Here is a 21877-nt window from a genome sequence, read left to right as displayed (position 1 = left end):
AGGAAGATAAGTCTTCCAGACTTCAGGCCTAGTACTCTGTACTATGGCACCACCTAGCTGCCTAGAGTGCATGAGGGGGAAAGTAGGCTGAAGGCAAGTTATGATGGGCTTTCAATGCTAAATACAAGCGTTTGTGTTTTATCTTGGAGGCATAGGGAGCCACTAAAGCTTCTTGAGCAGAGGAGTGATATGGTCAGACCTGCCCATTAGGAACATTGATTTGTATGTGGAAGATGGATGGGAAAGGTAGACTAACGAGATCTGTGGATCCCCCAGAGAAGTCATGGTGACGAGTGACCCTTTGCCAGGGGGACCTCCATGGAGCTGGCATGAGGTCAGTGTGGGGAGCCGCTGCGGCTGCCCCATGCCACAGGGAAGGCTTAGAAAAGTATTCCAGGGAAGTCTGTTGAGGAAGTTCCGTTAGGGGTGCTGGTAAGAAGGTGGGGTCTGAAAAAGAGGATTTGGAATCCTGGACCACAGATGAAGAGAGGAATGAGTCCTGGCCAGGAACGCAGCACGCCTAACAGTGGGTTTGCTTCATTCAGCAACACTAACAGAAAGGCAGCTTGCCACAGGGGATACAGTCTTCTAGGAAGACCTGGGTTCAAGGCTCCCGTCTGACACATATAGGCCATGCGATCCTGGACAAGTCACTTACACTCCCAGTAGACAAGACTGCTCTCTAAGACTACTGAGGTGCAGAGAAGATGCCGACCTCAAGGCCTCAGTTGGCCCATACTCGTGTGAGGAGGCAAAGTTGACCCACCTCTATCACTGAGAGTTAGGATGAGGTCCTAGAGCAAAATTCAGTTCTCAACATAGCTACTTGACTCAGAAGGAACAAGGTTAGAGGGGGATACAGAAAGGCAGGAATCAAACAGAGGCAACATACAGGGGGCATTTGGGTGAAGGTCAATGAGAGCAGAAGATCCCTGGAATAGGGTCCAGATGACCTGGGCAGAAAGAGCCCAGAGGTGGGGCCCACACCCTGACCACGGGATAGGCTGGGCAGGCATGCAGTAGAGGATGCATCTGCCAGCGCCCTTGATACCTAAAGCAGAATTCATTTCCTGATCTCCTATAATGGTCCACTTAAAGGTAGAAGAACCACCTGAGAAATTCTACTCTGGATCTGCTTCTTGCCAACAAGAAAGATCTGGTTTCTGGGCTAGACATTTCAGGAACTTTAGAGGGAGTGACCACTCCCTCCCGAAGCCTGTGGCAGGAAAACCGGGCATAGTCTGACATACACCACAGAGCTCTGAGGAAGGATCGGGAGGGTCCCACGGCCTAATATTCTTTTGGGGGAGGTCCAGGAGGGACAGAAGGCTATCAAAAAGTAAATACTAATTTAGGCATAAAGAGAAACCATTTTGGTGAAGTGGATTTCTAGAGGACCAAAAAATACATAGAGAACCTGAGAGCAAAGACAGGTAACGAGCCGGTTAAATATGAAGGGGTGCAGAAATCCTTCAGGAACAGTGATGGGAATGCTGAAGCTTAGGCTGGCTGGGGCTGTCAAGGGAAGCGAAAGACAACTAGGGTTGGTTGGTTTTTTAAGCCTTGTTGAGACAAAAGGGATTAAGGACTAAACAGGGCAGTTATTATGGATGCGTGGGGAACAAAGTGTTAGGCAGGACTGTTCATCCCCTGTTCTGTTTCTATTTTATCTGCCAAAGAGAACAATCTTTGAACTAGAAACAGGACAAATATCGCTATTAGGGGAAGGAGGGGAGATATCCAAGACATGTAAGAAGAGAGATAATCAGAGAGGACTTTGTTGCTGCCATAGATAATTTCAGGTCCACAGTAGATACAGCACCAGCCCTGGAGTCAGAAGGATCTGAGTTCAAATCCAACCTCAGACCAAACACTTGACACTTACTAGCTGTGTGACCCTGGCCAAATCACTTAACCCCAACTGCCTTAAAAAAAAAATCAAAATTTAAAAAAGATAATTTCAGGTCAACTGTCTCGTAAGAACTGATAAAGGTGACTGCTGAGGCTCTTGGGACAGGGACTAAGATATGCTCACTTAGATGGTAGGGGACAGATGACGACCACCTGCAAAAGGACTGGTCGGAGACACGGGAAGAGAACCAGGAGAACAGTAAGGGAAGAGACAATTCAACATGTTTGTTGTTATTTAGTCGTTTCAATTGTGTCTGACTCTGTGGTTTTCTTGGCAAAGATCCTGACCGGACTGGTTTGCCTTTGCCTTTTCCAGCTCATTTTACAGATAAGGAACTGAGGCCAACAGGCCTATGTGACTTGTCCAGGGTCACACGGCTAGTAAGTGTCTGAGGCCAGATCTGAACTCCAGAAGATGTCTTCCTGATCCAGTGCACCACCCAGCTGCCCCACAAACAGACCACGTGACAGAAAGGGGAGAGAGGTCAAGGAGATTCAAGTCGGAGAAAATGTCAATTAGGGTATCAACAGTAAATGTTGGGCTTCAGTCTAGTGCTGGGCTCAGGACCTCTGGTGGCTCTGGGTTCCCTTTGGGGGAAAGAGGCAGCAGGTGGCAGTCCTGGCGCTAGACTGAAGTCACACGGGATGGCAAATCACCTTTATCTCTCCCCTGATGAGTTAGGCCTTAGTTCTTCCAGCTCCCCAAATCTCCAGTTGTCTGGTAGAGAAAAGGGGTAGGACAAATGAATGAGTCCCTGGGAGAAAGGAGGGAGCCTAAGAAGAGAAAGAAAGTTCTTCTTGAGGGCAGGAAGAAGATGCAGCATATGTGCGTAAGGTGATATAGCAGTGCTCACCTCACACACCTCAGCCTGCTGCTTGACTTACTAAAAAATCCTCTTTCCCCATAAGCACTTGCTCAAATCTCTCTCTATGGCAAAACCCCTAATCCCCTAACATTAGATCAGTATTGTTATTGATTGATTACTGGTGATGGCAATTTATTAGCAACAACACAAGTATAAACAGTTCTTCATGGCGGTTTAGCTCTTGGACCCATCAGAGTAAGAGGCACCTTAAACCATCCTTGTGACTGCTCCTGATGTTTTCTGAAAATACAGTTCCCCTGCCTAGGGGAACTCAAGATACCAATCAAAGTTGCTTCTCGAGGATTCTCTTCTTCATCCACAAGATAAGATTAAGGTTAAAGCAGCTCCATCGAGTAAGGCCTCTCCAGCCTCTTCTCTCTGGCTTCTCCAGGTTTTCTCCAACCTGATCTGAAAACTTGTCAAACCATCACCACTCACAATCTCTGCAGACTCAAACCTCGGGAAAGACTTTGGCTACTGTTTCTTCATAAGATAACAGTTAAACCAGCTCTCTCCCAAGAAAGGTTTTCTTTATTCTCTTTCTCGGTGTCTTTGGTTCAACAATTATAAGAGCAATGTCATGAAACTCCAGGGGAGATAGCATTTTTGGGAGGAAGTGGTTGGTGAACGGTGTCAGAGATGGAGGGTTCAGGAAGGATGGTGGCTGAGAACATTTGATTGGATTCAGCCACCAAAGCATCGTTCGAACTCAAAGCCTTTCCAGCATCTGACCTGAGCTGCAGTCAGTCCACTGGCCTTCGATCACTCTATGCCTTGTGTAGTCCACTTTCCCCCCACCCCAAGCTCTTTGAAGGCAGGGACATCATAGGGGCTTAAAAGATGCAAGTTGAACTGAGCTGAACTAACTGAATTGTTGGGCCACTGGCAGAAGCCCCAGGGAATCAAATACCAGTTTCCTTTTCTACTCCTTCCCCACAGGCTGGAAGGCCCTCCTGCATACAAGCCTCCACCTCCTAAGATGAAACTGGAGGAGCCAGAAATGGTAAGATGTTTCTCTCCACCCCTTTCCCTTCCATCTTTCCATTCCCCGACACAGCCCTGACCACCATGACACCCCCTGTGCATCCTTTTCCCCATTCTGCCTCCATCCCCTGAATCTGCCCTGACCTGTCCCCATCTCTTTTCTCTGCCCCCAGCCCTCCCAGCTCTTCACCCTAGGTAGCTCGGAGCACATCCCTCTGAAGACCCCATACTTTGAGCCCAGCATCTCAGCTCCTGAACAGGTAATTCGGTTGGGTCCCCTAATGTTGGGATGGGGCCTCCAGGAAGTCCCTTTCCCTGTCTGAAAATTCATTTCCCCCATCTCTACAAGGATGGGGAGGGGGGGGGTCTGGAGGCCCTGATCCCTTAGGGTCCTCTGGTGGTTTTGTGGAGGGGGGGGTGGGGAGGAAGAAGATCTCACATCCCCTTGTCCCCTGCACAGGATATGCCCCGGTACCATGAGCTGCCCCCCCTGGAGGAGCGGGCAGCTGCTCTGCCCTTGCACCTGGAGGAGCCAGGTGACGCAGCTGGGGAAGAGCGACTGCCTCTGGAGGATAACGGAGACTACCTGGACAAGATCAACCCCATCTACGATGCTCTGGCTTACACCACAAATGAGGCCTATCAAGGCAAGGGCTTCGTCATGTCCCGGGCAATGTACGTGTGAGCCCCCGCCTCCCCACTCCAACTGCAGGACCCTGGCCCTCCACAATGGAGACCCGGCTCATGTCCTTACCTTGGGGCTGACCCAGCAGGCCCCCTTCACCACGCCTGACCTCTGACTTGTGACCGGTGACTTGCTGACCACTGGCGGGGGGGTGGGGGGGTGGGGGGGGAGAGCTCTGAGCCAAACGCTCCCCGCCTCCCTGCGTCCCCCCTGCCCTGCCCACTTCTCCCACCTTCCCCTTTCCCCGCTCCCAGACCTGAGCCCTGGGCAGCACGATTCCTCCAAACACACTGTCCAGCCTTCCTGCAGGCAGGAGAGGCTGGCGTGCTGGCCTCCGCAGGGGCTGGGGACAAGGGCCGCACGGCCAGTGCTTGGGGATCCCCGGATGTGTGTAGGTGGGGGGAGGCCGGAGGTGCCACGGGCTGGCTGAGCTGGCCCTGCCCCCCCCCCACGTGTGGGGGAGGAGAACTGAGTTTTGTACACATTTCCTAATAAACGCGACTTTTTATGTCCTGCACGTGTGACGCGGTTGGCCCTGGTGGGCAGCGGGGAGGGCGGCCCACCTCGCTTGCTTACATGACTCTCCACGTTCCTGCCAAACTGCCCTATTCTAAATGGGGGCCGCAGATACTTAATACTTACTAGCTGTATGACCCTGGGCAAGTCACTTAACGCCACTGCCTAGCCAAAAAAACCCAAAACACCAACCAACCAACCAAACTGCCCTATTCTACGTTGCACTTCCCATTCCCATCTCCGCGCCTTTGCCCCAGCAGGTTACCCACCCCCACCCCCACGCCGGCTTCCTTCCTGCCCAGCTCTGGCTCCACCTCCTGCAGGTGGCCCTCCGGTGTTTAGTTATCTGCGTTCAGCCGGGCCCTCTGGAATGGAAGCTCCGAGAGCCTCTACATCCCTGACCCGAACAGCGCCTGGCACATAGCAGGCACATAGCAGGCAGCTTAGTATGCATGCTTGTTGAATTAAACTGGACTTAATTAGTGACCATCGACGGTAGTAGTCTCCTACCCGTCATGCCCCGGGGTTGTCCCCAGGTGCAGTGGTGGGGGGTAAGAGGTAATGGAGAAGGGCAGCCCCGGGGCATGGTGGGAAAGTAATGGCGCCCTAAGGAGCAGGTCAGGGTCACAGAGAGGCCCCACCAGAGCATTCTGGGTCATAGGGAAGAGGGAGGGAGTAAGGATCCTCAGGGAGTCGGGACCTGCGGTGCCTTCTGGGAATCCCTCTCTGACCTTGCCGCCTGCCGGCCCAAGCCGCGCAGCACAGCCTACCTCGGCCAGCGCCCGCCAATCACCGGAGATCTTATCTCACCTTCGGACCAATCATCGGATTGCGATGGGGAGAAGGAGGGGAAGCAAGAGTCCGGCGCGAGGGAGGAGGCGGGAAGATCCATAGCCAATGTAAAGAGACTCTCTGAGGGCCTGCCAATGGAAAAGCAGAGAGGGTGGGCCTTGTGAAACCACAGGCCAATGAGGAGGACGGGAATGAAGGCGGCCACTATCTAACCTCATGATGTTCGGGAGGGCAAAAAAGAAGTGGACTCATAAACCAATGAAAAGGGACGCTCCCTGGGAAGGTCAATGAGAGGGTGGGCTCCTCACGGATAATGACCAATGAAAACGCAAGAAGGTTAGCGCTGGTGGGACTAAATAGCGTACTGGGCACTAGGGACGGAGAAACCCTGGACCAATCAGAGGAGGCGTTCCTTGGGCGAACCAGTGGGAGTAGTAGTAGGGCGGGACCTGCCAGCTGCCTACCAATAATTACGGAATGGAGGTGGGGCGGAAGAGTCCAACCAATGAAGAAGAGAGGCCTCGGGCCAATGATGGGCCCCGTTTCCTGAGGAGCCCGGGGCTGCGCCTGCGCCTTGGGCACCGCCTCCCGCACGGGGGTACGGGTGCGGAGCTGAAGCCGGGAGGAGCCGGAGGCGCCGGAGTGAGCAGCGGCTGGGTTTGGGTCACGTGGCCTGCGGCGAGGCCGAGGCGCGGGGGAGGGGTGGTCACGTGGGCGGCGGCGGTGACCCCTGACCTCTCGCCCCGGTTTCCTGCAGGTGATCATGGGCAACGTGTTGGCCGCCAGCTCGCCGCCCGCGGGGCCGCCCCCCCCGTCCGGGCCGGGCCTCGTGGCCGCGCCGCCGCCGCTGCCGCCGCCACCGCCGGGCTTCACGTTGCCCCCCATGGGCGGCCTGAGCGCGGGACCCGGCGCCCGCGGAGGAGTCCCGGGAGGCCCCGCGAGCGGGCCCGCGGCGGCGGAGGATGAGGCCTGCTGCTGTCTGCCCAACCCCGGCACGTTTGAGGAGTGCCACCGCAAGTGCAAGGGTGAGCGCTGCCGCTAGGGGGCGTCTCTGCGGGGAGGGGGGGGGGAAGGGGAACTGGGGGGGGGCCGGGCGGGACGGGGCAGGGGAGAAGCGGGACCCGGGAAAGCGCCCACCGCTTGCCCGCAGCGGTGCAGATGGGAGCTAGCTCAGGGCTCCTGGGGACGGCCATTTGGGGAAACTGAGGCAGGCAGCGGGGCGGGCCTCTTATAGAGGCACCCCCCCATGGCCGAGAAGCGTGGGAGGCGGGATTCGAACTCGGCCCCTCTGGACTCCAGGCCCGGCGCTCTGTGCCTTGAGGCACCCCCTAGCGGCCTCCTCGGGGCAGCCTCCCCTAGAGACTGGGACTGGACCTTGGAGGCTAGCCTGGAGTCCCAGGGCCGGGGCCGGGGGGCTCCTCAGTGTCCACCCTGGGGTCACACAGCAGGGCTTCATCGCCCTTCACGGCCCCTCCCCTTGTAGTCAGGACCAGGGTTCGAATCCTGGTCTAGCTGCATTTGTCTCCGTGACCTTGGACAAGTCACACCCTCTGTGGGCCTCAGTTTCCTGATCTGTATAATCGGCCCCTCCCCTCTTAGACACTGTGTTGTGAGAACGCTCAGGGAAGAGACACAGTCCCTTTATGGTTGGAGGAGGTATTGTGCACAGTGTTAGCTCAAGGGAGGGGGAGGGCCTGGTGGGATCCCTACTTGGCAGATGAGGAAACCGAGGCAGGCAGAGACTTGCTCAGAGTCCCCCTGCTAGGGAGTGTTCTCAGGCTTGATCTGCACCAGCATCTTGTGCCCCTCACGGGGAGACTTGGAGAGAGCTTCAAAGTGGGGAGCAGGCAGCTCATGTTGGGGGGAGGGGGTGAGCCATGAACTTGGACCTAACAGAGTTGGGATGTGCCCATCCCCACCACTGTCCCGGCTGGGGTCAGAGAGCTTCCGTGTCCCGTCTGTGCAATGGAGGCTCTGGGGGCTGCAGGCTTGCAGTCCCTGGGGGGAGGTGACACCCTGTGCCTTCTCCCTGCAGAACTGTTCCCGGTGCAGATGGAGGGTGTGAAGCTCACGGTGAACAAGGGCCTCAGTAACCACTTCCAGGTGAGCCCTCGGTCGGGTGGGGGGGGGCAAAGAGGAGGCCAGCCTGACAAGCCACTCAGGCCCCGTGTTCCACCACCCCAGGTCAATCACACCGTGGCCCTCAGCACGATTGGAGACTCCAACTACCACTTTGGGGTCACATATGTGGGGACCAAGCAGCTCAGTCCCACAGAGGTAAGTGGTCCCGCCAGTCCTGGGCCTCTGAACCCACCAATTCCTGGCTCTTCTCACCCGGGGAAGCTCCCACTGGTCCCCCACCCCCTTACACCTCTCCGGCCCACAGGCCTTCCCGGTGCTGGTGGGAGACATGGACAACTGCGGGAGCCTCAACGCCCAGGTGATCCACCAGGTGGGGCCTGGCCTCCGATCCAAGATGGCGGTGCAGGTAAGTGTGGGGGAGGCCTGGAGGAGCGCTGGAGCCGCCTCGCCGGCTTGGCATGTCCACTGGGAGCCCTGAGCTCCCGAGTCGAGCAGTGAGCAGTCCGTGTCTCCCTCCCCAGACCCAGCAGTCAAAGTTCGTGAACTGGCAGGTGGATGGAGAGTACCGGGGCTCCGACTTCACGGCCGCGGTGACCCTGGGAAACCCCGATGTACTGGTGGGCTCAGGTGAGGACCCCTGTCACCTCGTGGCCATCCGGCCGCTCCTCCAGGATGGTGGGGAGGTTTGGGCGGTCCTGGGTGTTTCTGTCTCATGTCTCCTTCCTTATTCAGTGTCTGTTTCTGCCCTGTCTCAGGAGGATGGGGGTGCAGTGCCCTTCTCTTGGTTTGTGTTCTTCTGTCACCATCCTCCCTGGTGCTGGGTCTCTCTGAGAGTGTGTGTGTCCGTGTCTCTCTCCCCCCCCCCCCCGTCTCTGCATCTTTGCTTTGTTTCTCACAGTGACGCTCGCTGAGGGAGGTGGGGGCAGGCAGTGTCTCTCTCCTAGAGGGTGGCTGTCTTTAGGTCTGTCTGCGTCGCTGTGGGAAGGGCAAGGACCCGAGGAGAGATGCTGCTTTCTCTGGGGCCTGGTTCGGGAGGGAGGGAGGGAGGACAGTGCCATGAGGTGACTCGTCCCCCTGACCATCCCCAGGAATCCTAGTGGCTCACTACCTTCAGAGCATCACTCCATGCCTGGCCTTGGGCGGGGAGCTGGTTTATCACCGCAGGCCAGGAGAGGAAGGCACCGTCATGTCACTGGCAGGGAAGTACACAGGTATGAGGCTGGGCTCTGTGTTCGAGGGCAGGGCAGCCACAAAGCCTCAAAATGCTTGATGATTCTTGTCTCTCTTCCCCAGCACCTAACTGGCTGGCAACCTTGACTGTGGGCCAGGCGGGGGCCCATGCCACATATTACCACAAAGCCAGTGACCAGGTAAGGGCGAAGTAAGAGCAGGGAAAGGGGCTGGAAGGGGCGGAGTAGGGACTCCCAGACTGACTCTCGTGGCTTTCTCCAGCTTCAAGTCGGAGTGGAGTTTGAAGCCAGCACCCGAATGCAGGACACTAGTGTCTCCTTCGGCTACCAGCTGGATCTCCCCAAGGCCAACCTCCTCTTCAAAGGTAGCCGCTTCTACAGCCTCCTCAGGACCTTTCCCACCACTGACTCCCCTGGGGGGGTGGTTAGGCTTCCCCAGGGCCCTCTGGCACCTCCCGCCTGCTCTGTCCCTTCACGTACCCCATCTCTCCCTTTCATCTTCCCCAGGCTCCGTGGACAGTAACTGGATCGTGGGGGCAACCCTGGAGAAGAAGCTGCCCCCCCTGCCCCTGACGCTGGCCCTGGGTGCCTTCCTCAATCATCGAAAGAACAAGTTCCAGTGTGGCTTTGGCCTCACTATCGGCTGAGCCTGCCGCACCACCCATCCCGCCCATCCCTCCGCTCCCGGGCAGGGCAGAAGGAGGGGTGCCTGAGGCTCCCAAAGGCTGGGAGAGGGGGAGACCCCAGGATCTGGGGAGACCTTGGGCCTGGCCAGGAAGACTCGGGTTTTTGGAGAGGCACTTCAGAATACTGGAAGACCGATCCCCCTGGCCCCTTTCCCCATTCCTGGAAGGGGCTCTAGGGTCTAGGAGACCTAGGTGGGAAGGACTATGGCGGAGGGTCCTCAGGGTGGGGCCTGTCTCCTTCCTCGTGGTGGAGCTGGGCTGCTGAGAGGGCAGCGTGGGCTGGGTGTCCCTGCCCTGCCTCCCTGGTGGCCACAGGAGGGGGTCCATCATCCTAGCCGTTGTCACCCCCCACCCCCCCCAGCCCAGTTCCGTCCATTCCCCTCGGCCTCTCCCTCCCTTTTCCCCACCAGCCCCTCTGCTGTCCCCCTCAGTGTAAATCATGTTTATAAGTTATGGAAAAAAACAGAACATTTTACAGAAAAAAAAACCCACAAAAATACATGGCTAAAACAGTGAGTAACTGGGAGGGGGTGCCATCTGTACACATGGGGGTCCCCGTGCTCTCCTAGCTGTCTGTCTCTTCCCTCCTTCAGATGACATCATAGATGGCCTTGCTGTCTGCCCACTTTCTTCCCCTGTCCTCGAGGCTTTCTGTGTGCCCGGGCAGCTCTTCCCCTTGTCTGCACATGGCTGGGATAAATAAAGCTGCTGGTGCTGGATGCAGCCTGAGGACCCCTCTTCAAATCCTGGCCCTTCCACTTCTGCCTATAATGGCTGCTTTAAATGCCTGCCTCCCCTTGCCTCTCTTCTGCCCTGGGCACTGGTACTGTGCCATTTCCCTGCCTCCCATGCCAATTTGGGAGAAGATCCTAACTTCAGTCTGTGACCTCTTGCCCCGTGATGACAGGATGGAAAGTGATGGACTTTGTCCTGGCCAAGGGAGATAGCTGGGTTCTTGGAGTGTGGTTTGTGGTACTGGAAGGTAGGATTGTGGGTCTTGGTTATTTGAGAAGAAACGGCAGAGCCTGGATGTCTGAGTGGAGGCTTGATTTGAGGCCCCCAGGAGCGCAGATGGGCCCTCGAAGAGCCATAGACCGGCTCCTTTCCCAGCAAGTCCTCGGACCCTTGGGGACTTGAACACACAGGCAGCATCTCTCTTTTCCAGGGCCTGACATCTCTGCCCATGCCCACTCTCTCAGGTCATTCTAGGTCATAGCCTTTCAGCCCATTCTGATCCCCAGGAAGTGGGAGCAGACGGCAGTTTCCTAACACTTATCTCTGAGCCAGCAGTTTGTTCCTCTTGTCTGAGTCTGTCTGGTGGTGGGGAGGGTTGAGGCTTCCGAGTCTGCAGGGCATCCTGTGGGCTAGGGGAAAGGTCATTTAGTAAGTGACCTGGCCCCAGGGCAGAACAGGACCCTGACATTTGAGATCCCCCCACCTCAAAAAATGTAAATGTATAACAGTGCCACCACCACGCTCCCCTTTCTCAGCCCCAAACAGTGGCATGTTCCCCTTCCTCGGCCCCCCTTAGTCTTGAGATGCTCAGGCTTTGGGGCCCTTGGTCCCTTCACCCCTTTACATTGAGGATGTCAGTTCCCCCTGACTGCTAGTCTGGGGCTCCCAAGTTCTAGGATTCATGGAATGGCACCCCACAGATACAGGCATCTGTGTCATCACCCTGACCCCACCCCTTCTCCGAAAACAGACTTGGGCCTCTGGGCCTGAAGCCAGCGTTCCCCTGGTGTGTCAGTGACCCCTCATATGCAGGGATCTGGCCCCACACAAAACAGCCTTTCAAAGACCTGGACCCCACCCTTCCCGCAGCCCCGTGTTCCGGGCCGAGAGCAAACACCACAGCTGGCCCGAGGATGTTGTCCAGGTCTCTGGTTTGTGTGCCCCACTGGGCTCCAGAAGGCCATTCTTCCTCCCCCTCTGCAACAGGTGCCGTGCCCCTCCCCCAAACAAAAGTAACCCTTATCCTAGTGTCTGGGTTCCTTTGTCAGCATCCCCCAGAGATGGAGGCCACCGGGTCTTCACCCCCTATTCCAGAATTCCATTTAGCCCTCCCGTGGGGAGCCCAACGATGGACATTCTCTGTCCAGTCCTTGGGACTGCGGGGAGGGATCAGGGCAGGTTAGGCGGTGAGAGGTCAGCTTCCCATCCCCAGGAGGGGCTGGAAGCTGAAGGGGGGGGGGAGTGGCCCTTGTGTACCTCCCCCAAAGCTTAGGGGGGTGACATGGAGGAGGGCCATGCTCTCCTCGTGACAGGTCCGCCCTGGCCCTGGAGGAGAGGGAGGGGGTAGAGCCCTATAACTGGAAGAGGGCCCCAAGCCCGGGTCCTACTCAGCCCAGGAGAGGATCTCTCTGACTAACACAGAGGAAGGCCCAGCTGACCAGCCCAGGCCAAGGTAAAGGAACCCCAGGGGACAGGCTGTGAGGATGGGTGAATAGAAATACAGGCTTGGGGAGCCTTGGACTCGCCTCAAACCAGCCGCGAATTGGCTCCTTGCCTTGCAGCAGCTTCAGTGTTCCCATCTGTGGGCTGTGGATAAAGACTGCTCCGGCTCTGACATTCTATGTCAATGCACATAGTGGGGAAAGCTGCATTTGGAGTGAGGTCCTGGGTTCAAATGTCACCTCCGCTGCTTAAACCTGTTTGACATGGGGCTAGTCACTTACCTCATCTGTAGAATGATGACAGTTTCCTTCATCTAGCCAATCCCAGATCCTAAGAGCAGCAGCTCCTGTAATATCCCTTACAGGGGAGACAGACTTCTGGACGGGACTCTGGCTGAGCAAGAGAAGTAGAGACATAGGAGAGCCCACGGGATTGGGGAACAAAGGACAGAAATCTCGGGTCTGGGTGACAGCAAGGAATGCATGGGTCCTGAGAATGAAAAATGGGTGTGAAGGGTAGCAGCATCTGAGAACCCCCCAGATTAGGGAAGGGAAATCGGCAGCCTTCGCACATCTAACAGCGGACCAGCTGGCCAGAGTCAGAGCCTCAGGGTTCAAAGCCTGCCTCCGAGGGTGCCTGCTCCTACAGGGCACGTCTTTGCAAGGCACTGGACCACCCTTTTTGCTCCTCTGGCAAACAAGGGGTGTAGATAACCTAGGTGGTTCTCTGCTCTTTCCAGGTCTAGGATTCTCTTCAAGGTTGGATGATGTTGGGCAATTTCCTTTGCCCCTCTGAGTAGGAGATAGGGTCATGTTTATCTAGCGGCACCCCTTGGGTCTTCTGGAGACAATGGAGGAGATTAGGATTTTGAATGGAAGAAATGGAATTCAGGACGTGGGAGGGCTTGAACTTTAGAATCCAAATTTGAGGAAAAGAGCAACAATGGGGAGAGCTTAAGATTTAGAATGCCCCAGGTATGGAACCTAGGCTCCCTAACAGAGATAAATGTAGTGAGGTTAGGAGTACAGAATTTAGGGGGCAGCTGCTTCCCCTTATCTGTTGGTGGGAGTTGACTGATGGGATTAGTGGGGGAAGATAGAAAAGAGAGGTGGTCACTGACTTCAGCCAGACCTCTCTCTGCCCTAGTCAGACCGATCACCAGCTGTGCTGTGAAGATGAAGCTCCTGTGGACCTTATGGGCATTGGCAGCCCTCTTGACTGGTATGCCCTCTCCCTGGACCTCTGCGTTCCTGCTCTCCGCTGTCCAGCATCAGTCTTCCCTCTCCCCCTCAATATCTGCCCCAGCGGCCCCTTTAATCTGTCCCCCTTAATCTTTCACTCTGTTCTCATTCCCACTGTCTCCTCCCTTTTCCAGGATCTGCCTGTCCTTTCTCCAAACTTGCTAAGTCCTCCCCACCCTCCTCTCCCACTCAGCCCCTGTGAGCTGGTTCCCTGGACACTCATGTCCATGTATCTGCTCCTCAGGCTGCCGGGGGGAAGATGCCAAGACTTCTTCAGAGGAGCAAGTTACAGAACCAGAACTCTGGAACTCGGAGCCAGCTCAGGCCTGGGAGATAGCCATGGGCCGCTTCCGGGGCTACCTGGACCGGCTGCAAACCCGGGTTGAGGACCTGCAGAGTGAGGTGCAGAGTTTCCAAATAGTCAAGGACCTGAGGTGAGGACGATTCCCACCATGACCCCACCATGCCACTCAGGTCTCCCCTAACCCTGCCTTGTAAATCTCAGACCCAGGGGTCCATCCCCAGCTGTGGCCCTAACCCAATCCCTCATCTCCACTTGTCCAAGAAAATGGAATGTAACTGAAGTTGGCCTCACTGGCTCCTGCCCACCAGCTGTATCTTTGCCTCTAACAGAGGTTCATCTGTCTCCCTTTCCCATTCTCCTTCTGTTTCTGCCTTTGGTTCCCTGTTTCTATCTCTTCTCTATCCCCACCTTTCTGGGTGCCCACCACCACCCCGTATGTCTGTCTCCTTCCCAGTTTAATGCAGTGGACAGAGGTGGATTTGGAATCAGAGCCCTGGGCTGGATTCCTGCCTCTGCCTCTTAGCTATGTGACTACGGGTGAGTGCCCTCACCTCCCTGAAGGACTTACTTCCTTCATCTGGAGATAGGATCACCTCCAGGCGCCACTCCAACTTTAAATCTGCTCCCTGCAGGGGTCTTATGACAGACACTCTGACAGAGCTGAATGCTTACAAGGCTGAGTTGGACCAGGAGCTGACCCCCGTGACTGAAGAGACCCGGAATAAGCTGACCAAGGAGCTCACAGCAGCCCAGGCCCGCCTCAGGGCTGACATGGAAGATGTGGGGTCCCGCCTTGCCCAGTACCACCGAGAGTTCCATACGGTGGTCAACCATAACATAGATGAGGTCAGAAACCGGATATCCGCCTACCTGAGGAAGATGAAGAAGCGCATTGGACGTGACTACGAGGAGCTCCAGACCCGCATGGACACGTACCAGGCTGGCGCCAAGGAAGGCGTGGAGAGAGGGCTCGGCTCCCTGAAGCACCTGGCCCCCCTGCTGGAGCGAGTCCAAGAGCAGAACAAGAAAAGGATGGCCAGCCTGGGCACCCTGGCAGGGGAGCATCTGCAGAGCCACCTGGACCAGGTGCGCAGCCGAATGGAGGAGGTCAAGACCAAGGTGGACGAGCAGTCGGCCCAGCTGCAGGCTCAACTTCAGGGCTTTCACGACCGCCTGAAGGCCTGGTTCCAGCCCCTGACCACCGACCTGCAACGCCAGTGGACGTTGCTGGTGGACAAGGTTCAGGAAGCCATCAATCCCAATGGGAAGCTAGGAGACGCACCCGATACTCCCCTCAGTGACAACTGAAAGCTCCCTAGAGCCCTCCATGGGTTCCCCGTAGTTCACCCTGTCTCCTGCCTGGGAGGCCTCCTGTCCTCATCCACCAGTGGACCCTCCCCTGTCCTCCCCTCAACCTCCAGCAGATGAGGATGCTCCAGTCCCCCCCCTCACCTCCGCAGGGCAGGCCAGTGCGCTCCAGGGCTCTGGCCCTCAGCCCCTCTACTACCCTTGGGAGATGGGGTCAGGTGGGGGGGCTACATGTAGTCTAAGCTCAGGCCAACAATAAAGTGAAAGCTTGCTTGTGTGCAACAACTGATTCCGTGTGAGTCTGTCGGGGGAGGTGAGGACAGGCTGGATCTCTGCCCTGTCTCATGCTTTCATTGAAGTGACTCAAGATAAACCCGTTCCTCTTGCCTGTTTTCTCTGCTTGGGTCTCTTGTCTCCTTTGGCTATCACATCAGCCCCACAGACACACAGCCCCCACCCCCTCTCCTCTCTGCTTCTCTCCCTTCTTCCTTCCAAGATCTCCCTCTCTTCTCCCTTCCCCCTCCTCTGTCTGCTGCTCTCTCCTACGCCCCCTTCTCTGGGTCTCGACTACAACTTTCTCACCCCTCTGGGTCTCTCATTTCTCCAGCAAGTCTGATCTGCTTGAGCTAAGTGGGGGTGGGGAGGTCAGCAAGGCAGAAGCCTCCCTGGGGTCTCGAGCCCCAGATTTGAAAGCAGGGGAGAGGTCGCCAGAGACAAAGATGTGGGAATCCTGGGAGAAGAGCAAGGTGAGAGGGGAAGGTAGGGGAAAGGCCTCTCCTTCTGTGGCTTACCCAACTTTTTCTCCTCCCCCCCAACCTCTTTGGAAATTCCAGTGACACAAGCCCCCCCACCTCCTCCTAGTCCCCAGCCTTCCCCTCCCAAATCCTATACCCCTTACCCTGGGCACTGGTGGGGTGAAAGCATGAGAGTTGAGGGTTTCCCTTGCCACCAGAACCCCTGGAGACTCCCAACCCAGGCATTTTACAGAGCCGGAGAAACCTTGTGTGGGAACTCTGGAATACCTTTAACTACAGACCATCAAACCAGAAAGGGAGTCAGGGGTTTAGAGGGGCTAAAAAGAACCTTAAGGCTCACCTAGTCTAACCTCCCCATTTTTCACATGAGGAAACAGGCTTAAAGCATTTGACCCCATAACACGCACGGATTGGAATCCAGGTCCCTTCCCCCTCTCCTTACCCCCTTCCAGTGGGCCCCAATTCCTCTGAAGAGTGGCCATTCCCACCCCCCTCATTTTACAGAGAAAGAGGCCCAGAGAAGGGCAGAGATTTGGCCAAGGTCAGCCTGGGGCTGGAATTCAGATCTCTTTGATTCCTAAAGCCCTGCTCATCTCTTTGAGGCTGCTAAGTGCCCGGAAGGTTTTGCAGAGCTGAGGGGCTATTTGTTAGACACAAAAGCAGGGACTCCTCCACCGCCCCAGCCCAGCCCAGGGAAAGATGGTCACACTCCTTGGCTGTACGTACTTAATGCCTGGCGTCGGAGCTCTGAGGGGACTTTCCGGAAGCTGGGGAGGTAGAGAGCCCTGAAATGGGGGGGTGGGGGGAGGAGTTGAGGAGGAAGGAACTGGGGAGAAAGGTGAGAAGCCCTTCGGCCTTTATTTTTCTGGCCTCATTTGGGCAAGAAAGGGGAACTGAGGCTGGCCCCGGGGATGAGAGATAAGCGACTTCGTGGGACCGTTGCTGGCCCCCTTTGGTTCGGAAGAAGGGCTCTGAGCAGACTAGGCGCCCAAAAGCTGGAAGGGATGGAGGGGTGCAGTGGGAGGCTTGGGGGGGGCGGGCACACCATAATGCCAAGCCTGCCCAGAAGCCCAGTGCAGTCCTACAACGTTCAGGGTGAGCGCTTGAGAGCTTTCCATCCCCTCCCCTCCGTGGTCCAGAGGAGGGGAGGAGGGGGACGAGGGCTCAGCCAACCCGGAGGCTCGGCTCGCGGCCGCCCCCTCCGTGGGCCGCCAGGGTCAGTGGCGGTCAGCGCGGGGGGCGCCCGCAGCCGGAGATGCCCGCGAGTAACCCCGTCAGCCTTGGCTCCCGAAAGGGCCACGGAGCTCGAGGAGCAGAGGGAGGGGGCGGGGACAGGGTGGGAGGACAGGGAGCCGGAGGGATGGGGAAAGAATAGCCGCGGTAGAGGAGGAAGGGCTGGAATGGGGAGTGTGGGGGGTGAAGGGATTAGAACTTGCGAGTGAGTTGGGGAAGAGGGTGAGCATCCCAGAACCCCGGAGGGAAAGGGAGGGATTGGTCTGTGCGCATCTGTGGCCACGGGAGAACTTTGGGGGAGGAGAAGCAAGAAAGGGTCCTGAGGGAAGGGAGGATGGAAGGGAGGGGGTGTGTCAGAACAGGACCGAGTCCCCAGTCCTCATCTCCCCCTGAGTTATAAGCCCCCTTTCCCGTTTTAAGGTCACCCCTTTCCTCCGAAGAGATGAGGGGAGGGTGATGGTGAAAAAGAGAATACTTTGGGGAAACAATGAGGACTTTCAGAGGTGGAGAGGGGATGGAGATGAAGAGGGAGGTGGAGGGAGCAGGGGCCTTGGTTGCTATAGCGAGGGGAAGGGGAGTTTCAGGAAAGGGGAAGGGAGAAGGGAAGAGGAGGAGGTGTGCGAGGACCGCTCCCCCTGGGGTGGATTATACAACTCCAGTCGCCTGTGAATTCCAATTCCCCCTTCAAGGTGAACTGTTAAGGAAAGGAGGGAGGGCAGTGAGAGTGGGAGACTGGGGGGGGGGCTGAGAGAGGAAAGGGGGAGGATGATATCCCAGTGGGGGAGATTCAGGGTCCAGAAGCACCTGAGGAGAGAAAGGAGAGGGTACTTGGACTGTGACCTCTGTTAAGATGAGGGGTGACCCAGGGAAAAGATGGGAGGGAAGAAGCCCACAGCTAAGAGAGTCTGATGTCCTCTCTCTCTTATTTTTCAAGTCCCTCCCCTGGGATTCTAAGGCTAGCCCTCTCCCCAGGTCTCCTTTTCTGTAGACGAGTAGTTGTCGTTAAGTTGATTGAGTCATGTCCAAAATTCTTCATGAGCCAACTGGGGGTTTTCTTGGCAAAGACACAAGCGGTTTGACATTTCCTTCTCCAGCTCATTTTACAGATGAGGAAACGGAGGCAAACAGGGTGAAGTGACTTGCCCAGGGTCACACAGGTAGTAAGTGTCTGAGGCAGATTTGAATTCAGGTCTTCCTGACTCCAAGCACAGTGCTCTCAAGTGCCAGGCACTGCGTGGGCCACTAGAGGTCTAACCTGGACATTTTTGAGTGTGAGGTGGGGAGAGATGTGGGAGGGCTGTGAAAGGTCCTAGCGTACTATAGCCCTGAGGGGGCCGGAGAGGTAGAGGAGGGCTGGGTATTGGGTTAGGAAAGCCAAAGGTGTGGGACAGAAAGGGAGGGAAGGAGGGGACCTGGAGCTGGGTCTTTGGGGCTCCCAGATGGATTTGGATAGGTCCCACCTCCTGCCTCAGGGGAGGGAGGAAAATCCAAGAGCCAACTGGTAGGTGGAGGCTGAGCGGGAGGAGGGAGGAGGGGGGAGAGAAAGGTGAGGTTTCAAACTCTCCGGGCCCCTCCCCCAGCCCTCTTATAACTAAAGGTCCCTGGACCCTCCCACCCACACCCAACTCAGCCTGCCAGGTCCCAGTTCTGTTCTGTAAGTGTTGACCAAGGTGCGGAGGAATTGGAGAGGGAGGAGAGTCTCTGGGGAAACAGGGGGCCCCTGGAGAAGCCACATGGCAGAGGGGCAGGTATCCCAGGAAAGGAAGATTAGAGGAAAGGGGGGGGGTACCTGAGAAAGGAGACTGTGTGGGAGGGGAAGGATCCTGAGGGGGGACAGGGAGAGGACGAGAAGGATGAGTCTCTGGGAAGAAGGGGACCACCAAAGATCTATAGGCAGAGGGACCCTGCTTGTATGGGGTGGGGAGCTGGGAACATCTTAAGCTTTCTATCTAGGGCCAACTCTTATTTATTTCAGAGATGGGAACCCGAAGGGAAGAGTTCTAGACCTCAGACAGATCAGGGTGGCTGGCTGGGAGTGGGAGGGAGCGTGAGAGGCTCCTAGGGGACGGTGCAGGTGTAAAGAAGGAAAAGAGATCCCGGGACAAAGGAGGAGCCCTGGGGGCAGGGGAAAGGGGGAGATTTGGGGGCTCCCTGGGGAGGTGGCTGGGATGTGAGAGGTCCAACAGGACAGTGACAGTGAGGGTAATTCCTGGTCCCTAGGACTGGGGAGCTCTGGTCCTCACCCGGCTCCCACTACACACCTCTTGGCGGAGCCCCGTCCAGCCCGTCATGAAGCCATTTCTGTCCTTCACTGTGCTGGCTGTACTTCTGTACTTTTTGGCAGGTATTCAGGGGGAAGGGTGATGGCTTGGGTTCCAATCTCCACCCCCTTCCCTGGGTTCTATGTTCCTTCTATCCCTTGCCCACCAGTATTCTATGACCAAAATCCATGAGTTCTAATGGTGTTCTCTTCAGCCAGGTTCTGATCCTGCCCCCAACTCTTACCCTCAATATTAAGGTCCTACACCACCCTGGGTTTGAGCTCCCCTCCCCCTCTCATGGTTCCGGCATCACCCTGCTATATTCAGATTCACCACACCTCCTCCTCCTACCCCCAGTTCTTGGGCTTAACCTCCTGGGTTCTACCTTCCCCCTCCCCATGCCTAGGTTCTGAGAGTACAATCCCCAGCCCATTCCGGGCTCCAAGGCCCCCCCTTTACTTCAGGCCTTCTAAGCAGTTCTAAGTGTTCAGGGGCACTCTGGGTCCATTCCTTTCCAGAAGGCCCCAGCCCAGCTCAGGCTTCCTCAAGTGTGGCAGAGGGCTTTGAACAGTTCCAGCATAAGGTGAAGGAGCTGGCGGACACTGTGGCTACCAAGGCCAAGGAGGCCATCTCTAAGATCCAGAACAGTGAATTCTCCACCAAAACTAGGTGTGGCCCTCCTCTTCCTTTTCCTTCTCCCCCTCCTCCACCTCTCCCTCCCTCCTCCCCCTCCTCCTCTACCTTTCCCTCCTCCCTCCAGTATCCAGAGTGGAGAAGTAGGTCAGCCTTCCTGGACCCTGTCCTCTAGGAGGGGAGAGAAGAGAGGCAGAGTTGGGTTCAAGTGAGGCCCAAAGGAAGGAGGGGGCCTTGAAGGACAAGAACGCACTGAGCAGAAGGGGAGGGTGTTTCTGGCTGAGCTTGGTTTGGAAGCGTGGGGGCAACCAGTAGGGGAAGGAGGGGATGGGGTCCGGTAGATATTTGGACTAGGAGATTAAGTTAGAACTTGAAGAATCTGGAGTTTGAGGGTGTCAGAGCTGGGAGGGACCTTCCAGATCTCTATCCCAGAGGTTCTTAACCTTTGCCATGGAACCTTCAGGCAATCTGGTGAAGCCTTCCCTTTGGAAGATGATATTATCCGAATAATGCTTTTAAATGTGTAAAACAAAAGACATAGTTTACAAAGGGAACAAATTATAGGTAGCTCACTATATTTTTGTTAAAAAAAAAGAAGTTCCCAGACCCCAGGTTAAGAACCTCTGATGTGGTCCCAGCCTCATTTTACAGATGAGGAAACTAAGTCTAAAAGAGGAGGGGTAAGTTCCTCACCCACAGGCATATAGTAAGGTTGCTAGTCATTGGGAGTCTATGGAGGTCATTTTGGAAGGGGTAGAGGTCTATTCTCTAGACCCCACTAAAGTCATAGTGCCCCTTTTCTCCACAGGAACTGGTTCAAGCACAATTTTCAGAAAGTGAAAGATAAAATGGATGCCACCTTCTCCAAGTAATGGCAGGAGGCTGAGTCTGAGGGCTCACCCACTGCTGGGCTGTGCTCTCCCAGAAGCCAGTATCCTTCCCACCTGAAGAAAGAGGCCTCTGAATGTTCCCCCTTCCTTCAGTCTGCTCCCTCCAGCCCCTGACCCTCTGCTCACTGACTCTAATATAATAAAGGTTTTACAGCCCCTGGTGTATGTGTGTGTGTATGTGTGTGTGACTGGTTTGGGCATGCTGGGCACAATGTTAATCACTCAGAGCATGAGCCTTCAGGTTGGCAAAGCTGGTTAGACACTTGTCATCTGATTCTCACAATAACCTTTTGGGGTAGGTCCTGTTACTGTCCCTGTCTTGTAGATGAGGAGTCTGAGGGTCTGACAGGTTGAGAGGGTCGCCCAGAAGCACATGGTCAATAAATGACTAAAACCATATTCCAGCCAGGTCTCCTTGATTCCTTATCAGGTGCTCTGGGGCTTGGTTTGCAGGTTCCAAGAGGAGACTTGGGAACACTGACAACCAGAATCCCAAAAAAGCCCACAGGCTGGAACCCTGGGCTAAAAGGAAAACAGAGAAAAGTAATCAGAGCAAATGTCAAGTTTGACTCGGGTTCAAAAAATCAATGGCACCAGTAGAAGATGGAGGAAGGTTGGTTAGACCACTATTCCCAGGAAAAAGATGTAAAGGCTTGAGAGGGCTGGGCTTCAATGAGAATGAACAGTTGAGTAGGTGTTGGGGATGGCTGCTTACGGAGGGAGACAACATCCACACTTGGAAATCCAGAGAAGCACATACAAAATGAACATAATGACTTTGGAGTGGGAGGAGGCACCAGCAGTTGAAGAAATTACAAAAGATCCTTGTGGCCCTTCAGCTGAGTTGAGCCCTGAAAGGGTCTCTCAAAAATGGGGCCTATACCCTGTGCAAGAGCATGCTTGGGATGGAGGAATGGCAAGGAGTTTGGCTAGACCGAGAAGTGTTTCAAGAGGAATAATGAATGAGTGACAAGGTTAGAAAGATAGGTTAGAGCCGGGTTGTGAAGGGTTTTGAATGTCAAATAAGCATTTACTTTTGGACCTAAAGGTGACAGGGAGAGAGGGGCAAGTGACGTGGTCAGAGCTGAGGTTTGGGAGAATCACTTTGGCAGCTTTGTGGGGGATGGCTTTGAGACTTAGCCA

At 55.8% G+C, this 21877-nt stretch overlaps 4 protein-coding genes and 1 long non-coding RNA gene across 8 annotated transcripts in view; 4 read left to right on the top strand and 1 right to left on the bottom strand.

The window, feature by feature from the left end:
- Positions 1-4963, top strand: part of NECTIN2 (nectin cell adhesion molecule 2) — a 32331-nt gene extending 27368 nt beyond the window's left edge. For all 3 annotated transcript variants that reach the window (XM_021003612.2, XM_021003610.2, XM_078145882.1), the window contains exons 7-9: positions 3717-3780; positions 3935-4021; positions 4222-4963. In XM_021003612.2, the coding sequence (XP_020859271.1) occupies positions 3717-3780; positions 3935-4021; positions 4222-4446 (376 nt within the window). In that variant the 3' untranslated portion in view covers positions 4447-4963. The remainder of the gene's footprint in view (positions 1-3716; positions 3781-3934; positions 4022-4221) is intronic.
- Positions 4964-6306: 1343 nt separating this feature from the next.
- Positions 6307-10228, top strand: TOMM40 (translocase of outer mitochondrial membrane 40). The gene is made up of 10 exons (XM_021003614.2): positions 6307-6396; positions 6512-6779; positions 7790-7857; positions 7939-8031; positions 8141-8242; positions 8358-8463; positions 8925-9047; positions 9130-9206; positions 9289-9391; positions 9534-10228. The coding sequence occupies exons 2-10, from the start codon at positions 6518-6520 to the stop codon at positions 9671-9673; spliced, it is 1074 nt and encodes a 357-aa protein (XP_020859273.1). The 5' UTR covers positions 6307-6396; positions 6512-6517; the 3' UTR covers positions 9674-10228.
- On the bottom strand, positions 10163-13260 carry LOC144454266 (uncharacterized). Its single transcript, XR_013482614.1, has 2 exons — positions 12391-13260; positions 10163-11076 (listed from the first exon to the last, which is right to left on the bottom strand). It is a non-coding gene; the product is annotated as an uncharacterized LOC144454266 (long non-coding RNA).
- A 1-nt stretch (position 13261) lies between these two features.
- Positions 13262-15247, top strand: APOE (apolipoprotein E). The gene is made up of 3 exons (XM_021003616.2): positions 13262-13330; positions 13595-13784; positions 14287-15247. The coding sequence occupies exons 1-3, from the start codon at positions 13285-13287 to the stop codon at positions 14960-14962; spliced, it is 912 nt and encodes a 303-aa protein (XP_020859275.1). The 5' UTR covers positions 13262-13284; the 3' UTR covers positions 14963-15247.
- A 419-nt stretch (positions 15248-15666) lies between these two features.
- On the top strand, positions 15667-20895 carry APOC1 (apolipoprotein C1). Of its 2 annotated transcripts, none has more exons than XM_021003618.2 (4): positions 15667-15708; positions 19171-19294; positions 19730-19880; positions 20653-20895. In XM_021003618.2, exons 1-4 carry the CDS (start codon positions 15682-15684, stop codon positions 20714-20716), a joined length of 366 nt encoding a protein of 121 aa, XP_020859277.1. In that variant the 5' UTR covers positions 15667-15681; the 3' UTR covers positions 20717-20895. The 2 variants fall into 2 exon arrangements, with proteins under 2 accessions (XP_020859277.1, XP_020859279.1); XM_021003620.2 differs by lacking the exon at positions 15667-15708 and adding an exon at positions 18669-18698.
- Positions 20896-21877: the final 982 nt, after the last annotated feature.

This window comes from Phascolarctos cinereus, unplaced genomic scaffold, assembly GCF_003287225.1.
Source record: "Phascolarctos cinereus isolate Bilbo 61053 unplaced genomic scaffold, phaCin_HiC Scaffold_726;HRSCAF=1367, whole genome shotgun sequence".
Lineage (NCBI taxonomy): Eukaryota > Metazoa > Chordata > Mammalia > Diprotodontia > Phascolarctidae > Phascolarctos > Phascolarctos cinereus.
Note: the sequence above shows the minus strand (reverse complement) of the source record. Positions and strands in the feature narration are given on the sequence as shown.

Coding starts and splice junctions, on each gene's coding strand:
- TOMM40 (XM_021003614.2), top strand. CDS start 6,518: ATGGGCAACGTGTTGGCCGCCAGCTCGCCGCCCGCGGGGCCGCCCCCC. Junction 6,780..7,789: donor GTGCCACCGCAAGTGCAAGG/GTGAGCGCTGCC, acceptor TTCTCCCTGCAG/AACTGTTCCCGGTGCAGATG. Junction 7,858..7,938: donor GCCTCAGTAACCACTTCCAG/GTGAGCCCTCGG, acceptor CCACCACCCCAG/GTCAATCACACCGTGGCCCT.
- APOE (XM_021003616.2), top strand. CDS start 13,285: ATGAAGCTCCTGTGGACCTTATGGGCATTGGCAGCCCTCTTGACTG. Junction 13,331..13,594: donor ATTGGCAGCCCTCTTGACTG/GTATGCCCTCTC, acceptor TCTGCTCCTCAG/GCTGCCGGGGGGAAGATGCC. Junction 13,785..14,286: donor CAAATAGTCAAGGACCTGAG/GTGAGGACGATT, acceptor TGCTCCCTGCAG/GGGTCTTATGACAGACACTC.
- APOC1 (XM_021003618.2), top strand. CDS start 15,682: ATGTGGGAATCCTGGGAGAAGAGCAAG. Junction 19,295..19,729: donor ACTTCTGTACTTTTTGGCAG/GTATTCAGGGGG, acceptor ATTCCTTTCCAG/AAGGCCCCAGCCCAGCTCAG. Junction 19,881..20,652: donor GAATTCTCCACCAAAACTAG/GTGTGGCCCTCC, acceptor TTTTCTCCACAG/GAACTGGTTCAAGCACAATT.